We start from the raw sequence: 17655 nt of genomic DNA on the forward strand, positions 1-17655 counted from the left end.
ACGGGAACCCAACGGGTTCACGGGTTGTCTCGTAAATATTACTAGAACAGTACTCGGTAGAGCACATACCTCCGCCAGGCTGAACAGTTTACATTTTGTGTCCCACCAATTTGCCGGATCTGCATCCGGACCTGAACCAAAATCGAATTGGCTTGTTCTTGTCACCTACCCAACTCATTAATGTTAAAGAATCATTTGAAAAATCAAAAAATTCTCCGATCTGGATCCAGATCTGGATCTTCAACTTCACCAAAATTGAATGAATTCATCCCTGTCTCACACCAAACCTGTCCACCGGGTTTTGTCTGAATCCGTCCATCACTTTTTGAGATATTCTGTTCAGAGACAGCCAATCAAGCAGACAGATGAACAGGTGTGAAAACATAATGTCCGTCCACCTTCGGTGGCGGAATCGATTGGTAAGAAAATGAACAATAACACCAATCGCTTTACCCATGCACCCATGAACCCTTTACCATGCACCCATGAACTAACGACCAACGGCAGATTCTTATCGAACTAAAGGCCTTCAGGTTAGTACCACAGAAGAAAGACTTTGGAAAATCACAAGATGCACTGTTGGTCAGGCAAACCCGAGATAGAGCTTTCTATCAGGAATCCTGTCCCAATGATGGGGGGCTTAGCAGATGTCCCATTATGCTGGCTGAGGAGAGCAAAGGGGAGGTGAGGGGTGGGATGAGGTGAGGAGACGTGACTTGGCTGTTTCCCCTGCCATCTAGCGTGAGTGGGATTAAGGACATGGTGGACTCTTCCACAGCACAACGCCCAGAGATTGGGACAGCACCAACTCCTCTTCTTCCCTGCATGCTCGCCTTTATCCCCTCGGCATGGTACATCATTCCTGATGTCGCGCCACTTCCCTCTTTCTCGCCTATTGGTCACTGGTGGCTCTGTGGGCGGGATGAATCCCTTCCAACCCTTCAGTCACTGATGACCCGGGCAACTTCCTTATTGTTGTGCGACAAGATTTGCCTTTCCCTATCTTGGTGCTCAGGCCGTACACGCTCTTGGAAAAATGACAGAGCCATCCACTTAAGAGAGATAACAAACGATAAAAACCTCAAATAAACAGGGTCAATTGGGTTATAATTGTCGACGCACACACGTGTGGGTGGGTTTGTCGTCTATAAAATAGTGACGCATATCTAATATTACATTTCATTACTTCTACGTTTATTCCAAACACTCGTTAAGGATATCTCTGTGCTTGTATTAAGCATTTATTAACCCCTTGGAATTATGTCCACAGCAATATTATTAAATATATGTGTATTCATGTTGCACAGAGCCTTACACTACAGGCTGATCTGTATGATTACATGCAGATGCAAGCTTAAAATAGTTAGTATCTGATTGTTTCAATTTGAAGTACTGTAGCCTATACAGAGGTTCATATCACCAAAAGGTAATGGTTGTGCAATTGTGGTTTTGAATTAAATAATGCTGTGCGTGTGGTTTATCCAAGATGCAAGGCAGTGAAATTTGTGAAAATTATTTTCCAGTGTTACATTGGAGAGGTTTTTAAATTTTATTTTATTTTATCTTTTTCATTGTTTAATTTGACATTCACGAGAGTGAATGCAAGAGGCTGATAGGATAGCCTCGACTAGAGGTATGCACACTCATCACTGAGCCGTCTAGTCTGGGTGCTCATCTCTACGCAGCTATAATCTGCCATCCTGGTGTGTGCATTGTCTTCAGTGTAAGGCATAATTTGGTGTCGAGTCCATCAGATGGATGTCGAACTGTATGTTCCTTATGTTAAGCATTCACTTGTGCTCATTGAACATCCCACGTGATCAGCGATTTATTGTCGGAACCCTGGCCAAATTGTAAATTCCCACCACCTTCAGTTGAATGACAGACCTGACCAGCTGGTTTGTGAAAGTGTTGGTGCAAAAAATGTTCCCTAGCAGATCCCACAGGAAAACAGGAAGAAGTCGTATTTGTCATAGTATTATTATTATTAGTAGTATGCTAATGGCACCATTGTATGTCCTATTGATTGTCGTGTGCATTGGTGGAATATGATTTCTATTGTTTCCAATGAATCAGGAATCGATGCTCGAGTACGATTCATCGTTGGATTCAGCGACCATTGCAGCACGGCAAATGTCACCTGTTAATATCTTGGAAAGTTCATCAATCACATCTACCATTGGTATGTGTGTTGTGTATGTTTGTGGATTTGTTTTCCCTGTTTGGCTGAAATGTCGTGATCTTATTCGATAAACTTATGATTAGATAAACTTTTATAATTTATTTGCAAATTTTAATGCTGTACATCTTCATTAACATTGCTTTTAATTTGATTTGCGTGGGGCGTTGGGATGTGAGTTGGGGTGTAACGGAGAAATGTCTGCCCGTTAAGGGAACAAGGAAATTATCACACCCATTTCACTACAATTAGTTGTTTCACATTCACGTATCGTATCATCGCTGGATAGCTGAAATCATGAGGAATCCCATTAAGGCAGTTTCATGAATATTAATAGAATGGTAACCACAGTTGCAGTTTTCGTAAAACTGTACCGATCCGTTTGTAAGGTATTGCGTCAACATTCCCGAACAGTTTTTTTCTGATTCGCTATCAGGGATAACAGAACATCATCCGTTGTCCATTCCAAGCAGTGTCATGTGAGGATTCGGGAGTGTTCATCTCATTTAAATAACTTACAAATTTTCCATGTGGAAGTTCTCAGTGGACTGTTGCAATAAATGTTGTGTTATCGTCCAGATGTTGGGATTACAACTGTGGTAACCCATGATGACAGCCGGACTTTAAATGAAGTCTTAAGTTGTAACCTGGAATTATATTCCAGGGCTTGATTGCCGATTACTTTGATGAGCAGTGATGGCAATGGCACTGAAAAAGAAAAAAGTGATCTCCCTTGCATCGATGATGGAAATTCTTATACTACTAATACCAACATAATTACCCTCGCCAGAGGAGAGGGCATTGCATTTGTGTCTATTTGTTACTTGGCAAAAACCATTTTTGCCAAGTAATTTGGTCTGTAGCGTTTCTGTCTGTCTGTCTGTCACACGATTTTTGGCCACAGTTTTCAAGCAATCGTTCTGAATTTTTTTGTGTGTGTAGTTGACCGGCCAAGAACAGCAACACTTAATTTTAGTGAAGATCCTAATCCAGATCGGGATCTGAGAATCTAAGTAGTTCTTCACTATTGAGAGATAGGGCCCAAAATGATATATAGCACGATATCTAAAAAGGTTATGGATGGAGTCACACGAAACTTGGTGGACATGATGGGTGTGTGACAAGGACGAAATGATTCAATTTTTGTGAAGATCCGAATCTGAATCCGGATCTGAGGTTTTCAGTGATTCTTCACCACTGAGAGATGGGGCCAAAAACTATGTATCGCATTAGATCTCAAAAAGTTGTGGATGAGTGATTACAAAACTAGGTGAATGAGTTGGTTAGGTGATGAGCAAGCCGGTTCAATTTTGATTAAGGTCTGGATTCAGATCCGACCTATCTCATGTAGACCTAACACAAAATGTAAACTAGAGGGGGAGCACTCTGTAGAGTGCAAAACCTCCGCCGCCAATACTGCAAGGTCACTCAAGTGAACCTTATATCTTATTCATTAAATATGATGTCAACAGTGCTGACAGAGTTATAGTTTGCAACTTTCCCTTTTACTTTTAACTTTTACATACTCAATTCATTCGTCATAACTAGATTCCTTGAGACAGAAATTGATTTTACGTGGGTATATCCACCTGAAGTTCCAAAATCAGCCGCAATTATAATTTTGGCATCTTTTTTGTTGGAAATCACTTATAACATGTAGAAATGCAAAAAAAATAATTTCTCTAACAATTTTTTTTGGGGGGGGGGTAACAATTTTTTTTGGGGGGGGGTTGGAAATCACTTAAAACATGTAGAAATGCAAAAAAAAAAATCTTTTTTTTGGGGAGGGGCTAACAATTTTTTTTGGGGGGGGGGGTTGGAAATCACTTAAAACATGTAGAAATGCAAAAATATATATAATTCTCTATTTTGGGGGGGGGTGGAAATCACTTAAAATATGTAGAAATGCAAAAAAAAAATTCTCTAACAATTTTTTTTTTGGGGGGGGGGGACCAAGTCCAAAATTTAATGGCATGATCCTTGGACCACACCGAACCCCCCACCAGGTTTCGTCGAAATCCGTAGAGGAGTTTTTCCGTAATACTGTTCACAAACACAAACAAACAAACAAACAAACAGAAAGGGGTGAAAACAGTAACCTCCGTCCATCTTCGAAGATGGCGGAGGTTAACTATTCAGCCTGGCGGAGGTATGTGCTCCACCGAGTGCTGTGCCGTTTCACCAATTGTCACTCATTGAATGATTTTTCATTCGTCCGTCTATCTGTCTGTCTGCACAGAACATGAGTATGTCTGTTAGTTACGTACCATTAGAATGTCATTACGTACTATTTAAATGTGAGTATAGTACATCTATTCATTATGTAACACAAACAGAGGACCCGTCTTTCTGGAGATCTTGTTCCAAGCATACAACATGCTCTTCTGCCATATACCTTTATTTGGGCAGTGCATAGGCAACTGACTGCTGCCTCAATCGCTCCCAAAAATATCCCGGGTAACGTGCATGAAGCCAAAATCATCCCTCCTGCTTCAAATTCAAATTGCCTCACTGTACTGTAAACGTGGGGACAGGAATACTGTACTGTAAATGGTGGGACTTGTAATACCCTCCCCCACCTGGAGCAGTGCTACACCGTACACATTTACATAGAGAATCCCCCCCCCATACTGAACCAAAATTGAGTAAATATACTAAACCAAAATTGAGTATTTTTTCATGTCTCCGCTGACGGTTGTTGGAAGCATTATGTTTTTGGACTGTCTGTCCGTCCATGCGTCCATGATTGGTTTTCATTGCTGCGATAACTTAAGAATGGCTGAAAGGATCCAAGTCAAACTTGATACAAGTATGTATAATGATGTAAAGCTAAACTAATTAGATTATGGGATCAAGAGGTCAAAGGTCAGATGCCCCGTGAACCATTGAAATTGTGAACCAGTGATGGGATTTTGACCAAACTTGGTACAAGTATATATTGTTGCGGATTCGCGCCCGCCGGCGTGCGAGCGGCCACGTAACTCGAATCGCGGCACGTCGCCCACCGGACGGACAATCCCGTCGTGACCCTCTCGGACTAACGCCGGGAACTAGTCACGGGTGGGCCTTTCGGCCTCACCACGATCGTGCCAATCGGCCCCCCGCGTGGGATAGGGTTGCTCGCCAAATTCGACCTACCTAAGTACCCACACGGAGGGTAGACCAGGCGATCGCACCTCGCCGCAGGTCGACTTCGGACACGGGCCACTTTAAGCGACCCGTTCCGTACTATCGGGATAACCGAGCAGTGTTATCGTCAACCTCGACGGTTCGATTAATTATTGGGCGTATTTAGCCCACGACCAACCCTTTACGTGAAGTAAGATGGAGATTCAATTAAAGAAAAGACGAAGCGAAACGGGAGAAACAGTTCAACATAAAGCACATTTATTCCGCGGCAAACGGAAAGCACATATATACAATTATGCACCAAAAGCAAATGTAAAAGTAACTAAAGAAACACAGCAATTATGCACCAAAAGCAATTGCAACAAAAGAAACACAATGCAGATCTACTACCGACTACCGAGCACACGGCAACACTTATACAGTTTTACTTCACAGACGGCGCCGACAACACATATACTCAAAGCAAAAGAAAAAGGAAGGGGCCACCCTCAACGATGAGGGGGGCAGACGGGCCTGGGGCCGAGACCGCGTCGAGCCTACCCGTCTGGTGATGAGCCGCAAGATGGCGGCGGCGCCCCGACTCCGCGGGCCTCGCTGGCACTGCCTGGAATGGGGTGGGAACGGGGCCCCCTTCTCACACTATCTCAGCGCGGGGGGAAACAGGAGGGGGTTGTTGATGCTCGGGGGAATGAGGATATCTCGCTGGCTTGGGTCCCGCGACGAGCGACTCCACCGCGACCTCGGTCGCGTTACCGGCCTCCCCTCTCCGCAGCTCCCCGACTCTGACACGAGCGCAGACCTCCACAAAGATCCTTGGCTTCTCCAGCCTCCCCGGACCCCGACAGACACTCTCTCGACTGCCTTCGCCGCCGCCACAACTCTCCAACTCTCCACTCTTCTCAACTCCGTCCAACTGCTTCCAACTGCTCAACTCCGTCCAACTGCTCAACTCCGTCCAACTGCTCAACTCCGTCCAACTGCTCAACTCCGTCCAACTGCTTACTCGATTCAGAAACTCAACTCTTAATTCGCCCCGCGCTCAGTGCTTTATAGTCCGACAGGAGAAATCATATGCAGATTTTTGGATCAGGAATCGCTCGGGGGCGGAGCCACGCTCCCCATTGGACAGAGGAAAAGTGGGCGTGAATGATTCTTGATCCGCGAATCTGAATATAGCGATTATACTCCGACGCACCTGGAGGCGGGGCCAAATCGCCCCACGCTCGCTGATAGGACGGAACAGAAGTGGGCGTGAATCGTTCTTGATCCAATTTCTCGGAAAGGCTGGTGTTTTTGCACCCGCTGCTCGGTGCGCGCCCTGTACGAGTCCAGGATCGGTGCCCACAAGCGGCGCGGGAATGGCGGTGATGCGATGGTTGCGAGAGCGAGATGTGACGGCAAGGGTCGTGGCTGTTGTTGTGAAGCGGCGTTGCGGTTGGTGGTTGTTGTGTGATGGCTGTTGAGACGTGGTTGGTGGTGGTTGTGGTGGTAGTAATGGCGGCTGGTCCAAAATAAAGATAGTAAAAGAAAAACGGCTATCTAAAAGGGTCGCAGCCCGGATGAATGACATTTATTCCCTCTAAACAATGGGTTTGGACGAACTACACATATACTTACAGAGATATCTCACCTAAGGGACCTGAATGGTGGTTTGCGAATTTCGTCAACCACAACAATATTATGATGCAAAGATGGTGGTGGTGGTGGTGGTCGTATGGCAGCTTAGCTGCTGGGGTAGCTATCATTTCTTGAAGCGCGACTGTGTCGCTGATGCATTGCCCCTCTACCAGTACACACACTGGAACTGGTACTCATTTTGCCGATCTCGGAAGGATGACAGGCTGAGTCAACCCCCTGGTGTATTAATTCAGCGGCCGACGGGGCTTGAACTCAGGACCCTAGGATCCCAAGCCGCCACCCTAACCACTGAGCCAACACCAGGCTACGATGCAAAGATGAACTGATTAGATTTTCGCATCAAGAGGTCAAAAGTCAGAGGTAATGTCAGGTAAACATGTCATACTTGAGAACGGCATAAGGGATTTCAATCAAGCTTGGTGCAAGTATTTACAATGATGTAATAATGTGGGGAGAGGCAAATCGGTTGCCGTTGAGACGTCTAATTGTGTCGTTCTCGTTTTATTTTGTTTCACTTGCAATTTCATTTTTCAACTTGTTTTATCACCGGACCTTCATTCCCAAACAGATACTCGAGGGAGGCAACCTGACATTCCTCAGCAACCAGCAAACCAGGTGAGTTTTGAACTGTGGTTTTCTAAAGAAAAAGGAGGCAACAAACACAACAGGGGTTAACATTTCTGGGATCAATTGCCTTTGCTTTTCTGAATAAGAAATTCGGTGGACATTCAAAAAAAGGTTGTGGTTATTATTTATTTATTTATTTTAGCCCACTTCATAACAACCTGCCAATACTATACAAAAAGCCTTTGCTTAAATATTTCCTTTTCTTCGACTCATCAGCTAACCACGTGCATGTTCAGGAACATTAATGATGAGAATGCACTTCATTCTACTACTGAGACCTTGGTCTTGCTCTGTACTGGACTTATATTATTTATTGTCTTGTCTTGTGTCAGGCATCACTTGATTCTACAACTGCAAGCGACATCTACGTAGCACCGCAACCACACTACCAGTCAGCACCCAGCCCGAAGGCTGTGTCACAGGCACCTCACGACATTGTACAGGTGAACACTTCGACATGTTTGGTTGTTATCTTGCTAAAACGAAGTTTTTGAAAGATATGTTAGTCAGCTTGTATGTTTTTTTTGTTTTTTTTTCTGTAATCACGTATAAAAAATTCTGCCGAGCACAGTTATCATTGGAAATTTTTGTAACTTCGCATATCAGAGGCCTATAGAGGTCCCTTTCAGTGCACAAAATTTTGAAGGTCAAGGTCACTTTGTCGCAAATCAGGGGAGTCGACGAAACCCTTATTTTTTGAGTAGTTTTGATCGGATCGTCTTCAAACTTCATGGGAATATAGTTCATGGTCTGGTGCTCAGCTGATTAATTTTTGGTGACGATTGGCCTTGACCTTCATATGTTTTTGTTTTTTTTTTGGTCTGTAATCACGTATAAATCACTCTGCAGAGCACAGTTATCATTGGAAATTTTTGTAACTTCGCATATCAGAGGCCTATAGAGTTCCCTTTCAGCGCATAAAATTTTGAAGGTCAAGGTCAAAGGTCAAGGTCACTTTGTCGCAAATCAGGGGACTTGACGAAACCCTTATTTTTTGAGTAATTTTGATCGGATCGTCTTCAAACTTCATGGGAATATAGTTCATGGTCTGGTGCTCAGTTGATTAATTTTTGCTGGCGATTGGCCTTGACCTCCATGGTTAGCGCCTGAGGTCAAACATATTTGACCCCAAGGTCAAATTTTCAAGTTTTAGGAACCATATCGTGTAGTACCTCAAATTGAACACCTCGATGAGTGCTTTCTAGATATGTCAAGCTTGAGACATTATGACGTCATTTGGTGACGTTATGAGGCAAACGCATATTTTCATGGTTACTCTGAAGAATGATTCTTATCGGAATTTCTCGTAGGCAGATATTCCTCAAGGAGTCGCTCCTGGTGGATAGCAGCTCTGTTCACCACAGTGTGACCTTAAAGAAGTCACACGTGGTCACCTTTTGGCAAGATACGGGTCACCCTGCGGGTGACATTGGTTTTTTATTTTTATTTTTCCATTTTTGACCATTTATATTTTGGGTGATGTGCAGGACTTGATTCAAACCACTCTGACGGAAACTTAAACAAACGGCAAAAATTGAGAATTACTCTGTTCATTAACAAAAATTTCACTTCACTTGATTGATTTTATTTGTTTTTTTAAAACATCATTACATTTGTGTGGGCAGCCATGACTTCCTTTTGTGGCTCCCAGTTGGCTGTGCAAAGCACTTGATATTTCACACCCATTCGGGGACCCAGAAAGGCAAGACGTGGCAACCTTCACAAAATTTAGTGGGAAATTGAGTTATTTGAATTTGATTTTAAAATGAGTGTAGAAAGCTTGACTTTGGTAGTCTTCTCTTCTGCTATATTTGGTTGTGCAACAGAGGAGGTGTAGTTGTGTGTTAAAGGCATCGCACATTCATCATATGTTTTATCCCTTGTGTGCTGGTCTAGGCACCAATCCCGCTAGCCAGTGACCCAGTTCCGGTTGCCACCCAGTCTCACGTGTTCTCGCCATCGGCGGCGAAACCCCTTGGTAGCGGTGGAATAAACGTCAACGCCGCACCTTTCCAGTCCATGCAGACGGTGAGATTCATTCAGGATAGGAAAAACAGGTGCTTTGATTTATGGGTTATTTAACCACACGTTCACTTGCCAAGAAGCACAACATGTTGAGCTTAACCCACTATCCCAAGGAATGGAGTTTGTCACAGTACAAAAGTAAGTTCCACGTTGTCGCGAATATCTTCTGTAGCCAAATAGGTTTGGAAAAGTGAACTGTAAATGCCAAGTGGTAGTAAAGATGTTGGGAACATGTGCCATGCTGACATGACACAAAGCTGTCACAAGCCGTTATTAAATATTAGAACACACGGGTGAAAGGCCCCCTCTCTCTCATCATGGTGATACGTCGGCGCTGTATTATTTGGATGAATTGCATTGGTCGAAGAATGATTAATTTATTTATTTTTGTATCATTCAATCCTGAAATCTCGTCTGTGTGCGGTTCAGCCGATACACAGTCTACACACTCAGCAGGTATTTACCACCGCGTCACTATCTCACACAAACGACACGGATGCCATCAAGCAGCCCATGCAGTTTGCTCCACAGCAGTACCAACCGAGCTACAGCCCTCAACCATCAACTGCCCTTACCCCACAGCCTTCACTGGAGCAAGACTCTTTTCAGACAGGTACCCTGCTCTGCACTTTTCTTCCTCCTCATTTGTGCAATTCCTGATTAAGATAATTTTTCTTCCTACACGTAAATGCAAGGAAGCTTCTTGCCGATGTCCTGCGTTTACAAGGTTGCCCTCGGCATGAAAAAGTAACCGTTTGATGCACATTAAGTACATTCAGCATTCCACCAGTTTAGAAACCGATCAAAGTCAATCCTTTAATTTTCATCCATCATCCTTTCTTCTTTTATTCCCTTCCTCGGTTATCTTTTCTCACTTTCATCTCAATCCCAAGCCCTTTCCATACGCAATATGTAGATAGTCCTTCATTGTTGACGTTGGTGACCGAAATGCAGTACTTTTGTTGGAGAGAATGGAATTACAAGTCTTTGGCTTTTGTAACAAAGATCATATTTGGTGTGTACTTGACACTCTGAACTTCAATTGCACCATCTCATAGGTACAGTATTCCTTTGTGGTGCTAATTGTATGTCGTCATTGCAGAGTTGCCAACTCTACCGCTTTTGGTGGTAGTCTCCCGTTTTTGTATACTTGAACAACCTACCGATTTTATTGCCCAACAACAGCGAAAAGTACTGCTTTCACAAAATGTGTCTCATCAAAGTTTTTGATCTTTTTTTCATGTTGTGATAAGGTCTGTCAGCCTTCTCACATTTTCCTTCGATGCTGCATGAAAAATCATATCCGTAATCTCATTGCATTTCATTGGCGACAGCGACTATTCAAAGCACAGTATGTGGTAGCGAATGACATGCTGTCCCATTTACAAGCATTATTGACCTGCAAAACATAGGATGTTTCTCATTGCTTGACTGACATGATGTAACTCACAGCAAACTAGAATGGTACTCCGTAGATCACATACCTCCGCCAGGTTGAACAGTTTACGTTTCGTATCCCACTAATAGGCCAGATCTGAATCTGAATCTGGACCTGAACCAAAATCGAATCGGCTTGTTCTTGTCATCTAACCAACTCATCCGCATCTTTTTGAAATACCGTGTTATATATCGTTTTGGTCCCATCTCTCAATGGTGAAGAATCGCTTGAAGTACTAAAAAAACAAAAAAAAAAACTTGGATCCGGATCCGGATCTTCACCAAAATCAAATAGATTCTTCCTTGTCTCACACCCAACCTGTCCAAGTTTAGTCCAAATCCGTCCATAATTTTTTCATATATCCTGCTCACAGCCAGACAGACATGGGTGAAAACACAACCACCGTACACCTTCGGTGGTGAAGGTGAACATTGTACGAATGAGAACCGCACCTTTACTGCATTTGCCATGTTATGTGCACAGTACATGCACGAATATCAGTGCTAGGTCCCAAGCATCCCGATGACGTCAGGTAATTTCACTAGATTTACCTAAGGTAGGATTATAGTGTAGGGCATGGCCAAGATGAAGTTTGTCTTTAAATTGTTTATATTTTACTCATTACGCAATATGTTTTCAATGTAAAGTCCAAAACGTATTCAGGAATTGCATGTAAACTTAAATTGATCAGCAAAACATGATTATTCTGCTTTTTCCATTAAAGATTGTCTTAGAATGTAAAATTTGTTCCCTCAAACCACGGATCCTTTCCATCCTACCGCTTTTTCTTCTTTGAGTGTTGGCAAATATGTCATTGGGACAGAGCATTATATGATGACACGTTGTGAAATCACATAGGCGTTGGTGCAAATGTTGCGTGGTTGAAGGTGGATTTTGTTTGAAGCATCTTAAAATACATCCTGCTGCCAAGATGAGTGCCTTTGAATGAGGTGAAGGTGCAACGTTTTAAAATATATCGTGTGTGTGTGTGTGTGTGTGTGTGTGTGTGTGTGTGTGTGCGTGTGTGTGTGTGCGTGTGTGTGCGTGTGTGTGTGTGTGTGTGTGTGTGTGTGTGTGTGTGTGTGTGTGTGTGTGTGTGTGTGGTTTTTTTGAGGGTCATTCAAATGGGGATAATCTTTATACTGCAGGAGGAAGGTTACAAATGGAATTCCAGACCTTTGTGCTGTCCAGTCCATGAATTTTTCAAAATTTAATTACTGTACATAATCTTGCGAGAATGATACCTTTATTTAGGATTTCACAAAAACTGATGAATTGCTGAACCTTTTAGTGAGACTAATACTTTTGATTTGATAAATATGTTTTGCCAGAAACTTGCAGATCTACTCTAGAGGCAGAAGCCTGAAAATTGTTTGGCTTTGCAAATAAGTTGTTCCTGAGGTCTTTTAAAAAAGGTTTACACTGCACATTTGCCTCTATGGCAGAAGCTGGAAAATTGTTACCAAGTTGGTCATTCAGCTGTTACCTCCAACCTTTAAAGATTATTGATACATTTTATTATATTATCCTTCTGATTTAAAAATGTTTTTTTTTTCTTTTCTTTCTTTCTTTCTTTTTACCAGTTGGGAACAACGCAGTGTACCAGGCTCAACCCGATGGTCTTGGAGTTTCCAATCAACCCGTGCCAGGATTGGGTTTCAGTCGAGCACAGATTTACTATAACAGCCGTGCGCCTTCCCGGGGGGTGAATCGTGGCATGCGCGGTGCTACCAATGGTTACCGGCAGACCAATGGTTTCAGGGGTGGAAGGGGAGGGACTTTCAATGGTGAGTTTGAATTTGTCGCATGTTGATCCATTGGATGAGACATTATGCAGCATATATGAGATGAGACATGGGTACACAAAAGGTGAAAGCCTTTTCCAGTCCTGTACAACTCGCACGATGCTGAACATTATCACAACAACAAAGTTGACGTCTTCATGGATATATTTTACAGTTGTATTTGTTAACGATGCCGTAGGTGCTTTTGATGGATACCATGGTGGATACCCGAGTGCATCAAGTACTGGCTATGGGCAAGGCACGTTTGGCGCGAGAGAATACGGCATAAATTACCATCAGAGAGTAAGTGTTCCCTGGTCATCGGGCGTCGTAACAGAGCCTCGTCGTACATAGACACCCCGTCTGCATTCAATTGGCAAAGTTCCTGACTGATCGTCTTCTGCACATTTTGCTCTCTTATTTTACAGGAAGGTAATTTCCAGCAAAGCTTTAAGCGAGGCAATGGGCCTGCTAATCTGCGCGCTCCTCCTCGCGGAGGTAACTGACTTGTTTACCGTCAATCTCAGATGAAGCGCCACCATACAATGAGATGACACAATAAACCACATCATATATGGCTCTGAGTAAAATCACCGTCGCATGTTTATTTATTTCAATTTTATTTTTGAAACACTTTAATTTTACCAATCCTGAGCTCTCCATGCAGATAATTTTCAATGTTATATTTTAAGCCTCTTGTTTTTACGATTTAAAAAACAAACTTTTTGCATGTTCTTTTGCTTAGTGCTTGCTTGGTTGGTCGTGCATGGTTTTGTATGCCTATGTGTAATTTGCACTCGAGGACGCCGGCCTGAAACGCTGTTGGTATTGCGGAATATACGGCTGCTCTGCTGATTCTCACCAAGGGGAATGGATCTCTGCTGACTATCATTTTTATTCAGTTTACTTCATTCAGTGTTATCCTCGAGTTTTGTCTCTCTCTGTGCTGATGTTTGGAAGTGTTCCAATAAAGGATTTGATTTCTAGTGTAGCATGTCATTGTCCTGTTTTGCCAACCTTACACATTGCTTGCCTCTAGTGTGCAACTAACACTTGCTTCCTTTTTGCTTTCTTCTGTCTCTGGATCCCAGTTTGTTCAGTACCCTTGCGTTTTCCCGATGCCAAATCGTTATCTCCAAGGTGTGGTAAATGCAGCACTGAAAGTGGTACACACGGTGGTTTCTAATTCCCTGGCTAGCTGCACCGATAGCAATGCAGTGCTCGGTTATGCACGGTTAAGGTTTTTACCTCGGCTCAACCTCTTCCAATCCTGCACCTGTTTCTTCATTTCCTTAGATGGTCTTTGACCTGTTGTGACAAATATGACCTATAGAAGGGAAAAGTACAAGTAAAATTGGTCCAACTGCATATTGACGGCGTGATAACTTTGTGACGAGGTGCTCTAAAGTCTAGATGCATTCCATCATCGTCAAAAAGCATGAATAGGCATCGTATTTTATCAATTATTTAATATGTATATGTTTTGCATATTGCTAACCTGTTCAGTTTCTTACAGTGCTGTACATTATTTTGATGCTGAAAATGGTCTCTCCAGGCCAATATTTTGTATCGTCACACTGCTCAACAACAGCGTTTACTGTTTCTGGAGCACTGCAGTGGTTTGGCTTTTAAGACTCATGTGTCTTTCCTTCTCTGCAGGCCATGGTGGGTCACCCCCTATTAAAAACCATTTCAAGGGTGGGCTGCCTCCACCGCAAGGCTCAATGACCTTGCCTGCCCACAATGCCAAGTGAAGGTCCTCAAGTTTTTCCTTTCCTAAGCATATGACCTACTCCATTTTCCAATGTAACTATCTTGGCTTTACAGTGAACTTTGGGTGGGTGACATGACAGTTCCACACAAAGGACCCCATGCCCAACAAAATGCACATAATCTGTGGCTGGCACATTTAGAGCTCATTTCCCCTCCCACCACTCAGGTGGTGCTTCCTCCTTTCACTCAATTTTGCAATGAACCTTATTCTCAATCTGCAATGACTGCATGCAATGCAATGTTATCCAATGCAGCACAGTCGAAGTACATCCAGCAATTAAACTTACGTTTTCCTTTTCTTTTGTAACAGTCAAATTTAGTAACCAACTGTTGTGCTTTTACCTTCACCAATACAGTTCGCTGAAACTTGGTTGATGATTTTGTTTGTTTTTTTCTTCTGTCTCTGTCTCTGTCTATGTGTGTCTGTCTGTCTATAAACATAATCTAAGAATGGGTGCATTGTTGTTTCATCGCGATTTTAATAGTGCACTTTTAGAATTATTAGATGTATAATGAAGCAAGTGTTTGGCTAGATGTATGTATGTATGTATGTCCGCTGTATACCCAATGGTGGGACAGCTGACCTGACGCCACCCTTAATTTTAACCTGAAAGAAAATCATACGTCCACCATTTTAGGAAGCCTAAGACCTCTTCAGAAGTGTCATATTCACAATCGCCATGCCCTCCCTACAAGTTTTCTGTTTAGTGCAAAGCAACTTAAACGACTGTTAAAAGAATCATCAAATATCGAAAGGTTGGAGCCGATAGTCGTCATGGACCTTGTGAAGGTAACAGAACGTATCAGCCTCTGGACTCAGGCCTCTAGTCCCAGCCTAGGGGCAGTGCAATTGAAATTATCTGAGCTATATAACCACGATCTATTATACATGCACATAACCGGTACACATGTTTTTGCTTCATGTGCATAACCCTGGATGTGTCAGAAGAACTTGTTGCAAACTTAAAACAAGTTCTCCCATGAGGCGGGTACTCTGCTAGTTTTGGTAATGATCGATGTATAATGAAGCTCGGTGAGAGATGCCTCTGAATATTTGGTTTTAAATAAAAGAAGTGCAATGAGGTTGTGTAATTGTAGATTTGAGGTTCATTGATAAGACTAGCCCAAATTAATTTGGTGTATAATGGATTTTCTCAAAGAAAGTCTGTCGAGTTGGTTCATTGCCTTGGAAAGCAAGATGCAGTTGATGTTTCGAGCATTAACCCTTTCTCGGAACAATAAGTAATTTTCTCTTGCTCTGAGGAAAGGCTAATGCTCACAATGTCAACCACACCTCACTTCCCAGAGTGCTAAATGTACCGTTATCAGCTTCCATGTGATTCAGTGCTCTACCTGTGAAACACCAAACTGAGCTTGCAGTTGGGGCTGATAATAATCAAACCCATACAGAGTGACCTCTGTACCATCACCGTCCTTTCTGACTGCTGACTGGTTCATAAAAACCCTCTTGTAAATAAAGGGAAAGCCTTTTTGGACTTTTTTGTAAACGTAGTCGAGGCTCGTATGAGAGCTAACACACAACGCACAGCAACGGGGGCATGAGACAGGAGGGGTGGGAGAGGGAAGGACAAAACAGTGGGGAACAGCGACATTAGAAGATCTGTGGAAGGGAGAGGGATTGGACGGGGAACACAGGGTATACAAGATGGACACGACAGGGACTTTCAGGAAGGAAAGCAGAGAATTTGAAGGAGGTGGGTTTGACGTGGATTAACGGGGGTAAAAACGATCGAGGATTTGGATGGGAGGATATAAGAGGTGGTGGTGAACAGCTGTTTTGAAGGCCTGGAAGAAAGAATGGGATTGAAGAGAGTGAGGGAGTTTATCCCATGGGCGGAAAAAAGAGGAATAAAAGCGTGAAGGTGAGCAAGTGATTCGTGATTTTGGTAGTTTTACCAGAAGGGGGTTGTTGTCAGACCTTGAGCACCCGGCGGAAATATGGTGCAGACAAATCACAGACAAAGCAGGTGGGAGGGGGAGGGCGAGACCAGAGAGGAGATGGAGGAAGACAGAAAGACCACGTGCCTGTGGTGAGAGCGACAGAGAGAGACAGAGACAGAGAGACACTCAAAGACTCAACCTCACCGCGGGAGATGCCAATTATCCTAAATGCCTTGGTTTTCAAAACGTGAAGCTGAGAAAGGTGAGAGGCAGGAGCATCAGTCCAGAGGGGAGAGCAGTACTCCATCATGCTAGGGACGAAAGCTTTGTATGTGGTTAGGAGCTCAGGTGGGCTGAGGAAGGACTTTGCACCACGGAGGATTCCTAGTCGGCGACTGGCTTTGGAGGCCTGGTTGGAAATGTGGCTTTCCCAGGAAAGATCATGGCAGATAGTGAGACCCAGAAGCTTGAATGAAACGACTTCTTCCAGAGAATTCTTGAGAAAGTAGATGGGGGGGGGGGGTTTCTAACCGGTCCTTTCGGAGAGACATAGTGAGTGTGAGTTTGTCAGGATTGAAAAACATGTTTCACGTGTTGGACCAGTTTGTGATTTTACTCAGATTTACAGTGAGCGAAGAAGCTGCGGCTTGTCTGTCTGGAGGATGACCGATGGTACGGCAGAGGGTGGAGTCATCAGCAAAGAGATATAGAGGATTTTCCAGAGTGTCGGAGAGATCATTGATGATGACCAATCCAATCGACGTCACGTCATCACCCCCAGGAACCAGGTACGCCAAGAGCCAGGTAGTGAGCAGAACCAGCAGGAACAGTTCAACTGTCACCAACCGCCGTTGCTGCTGTCCCCAACCGTCAGGAGCTGTCCCCAACCGTCAGCAGGATCTCACCAACTCTGATCAGGATCTCTGACCAACTGTCATCAGAATCTCCCACCAACCGTAAACAAGGCAGTACTGCTATCCTTTTATTGGCAAGCAGTGTTGGCGGAGCCTCAAGCAGACTTCAGCCAAATACAGCTTGCCTGTTGGTGCATCGCTGCACGAGACCTCCATCCGTCAATTCTCGCAGTTATTCTCTACTCACCATCAAACGAGATGCAACTCCCAATTAACACAGGCCTGGCTTATGACGCCATGTTCACG

The 17655-nt window shown here is 43.6% G+C and overlaps 1 protein-coding gene across 7 annotated transcripts in view; it reads left to right on the plus strand.

Annotated features, from left to right (window-relative positions):
* Positions 1-14963, plus strand: part of LOC147026950 (caprin-1-like) — a 163423-nt gene extending 148460 nt beyond the window's left edge. For all 7 annotated transcript variants that reach the window (XM_085882893.1, XM_085882891.1, XM_085882896.1 and 4 more), the window contains 9 exons: positions 2077-2182; positions 7515-7561; positions 7906-8016; positions 9470-9601; positions 10028-10211; positions 12620-12823; positions 13020-13123; positions 13249-13318; positions 14480-14963. In XM_085882893.1, coding sequence (XP_085739019.1) covers positions 2077-2182; positions 7515-7561; positions 7906-8016; positions 9470-9601; positions 10028-10211; positions 12620-12823; positions 13020-13123; positions 13249-13318; positions 14480-14574 — 1053 coding nt within the window. In that variant the 3' untranslated portion in view covers positions 14575-14963. The remainder of the gene's footprint in view (positions 1-2076; positions 2183-7514; positions 7562-7905; positions 8017-9469; positions 9602-10027; positions 10212-12619; positions 12824-13019; positions 13124-13248; positions 13319-14479) is intronic.
* Positions 14964-17655: the final 2692 nt, after the last annotated feature.

Source organism: Eptatretus burgeri, chromosome 5, assembly GCF_056783735.1.
Source record: "Eptatretus burgeri isolate ZD-2024b chromosome 5, Ebu_testis_v1, whole genome shotgun sequence".
NCBI lineage: Eukaryota > Metazoa > Chordata > Myxini > Myxiniformes > Myxinidae > Eptatretus > Eptatretus burgeri.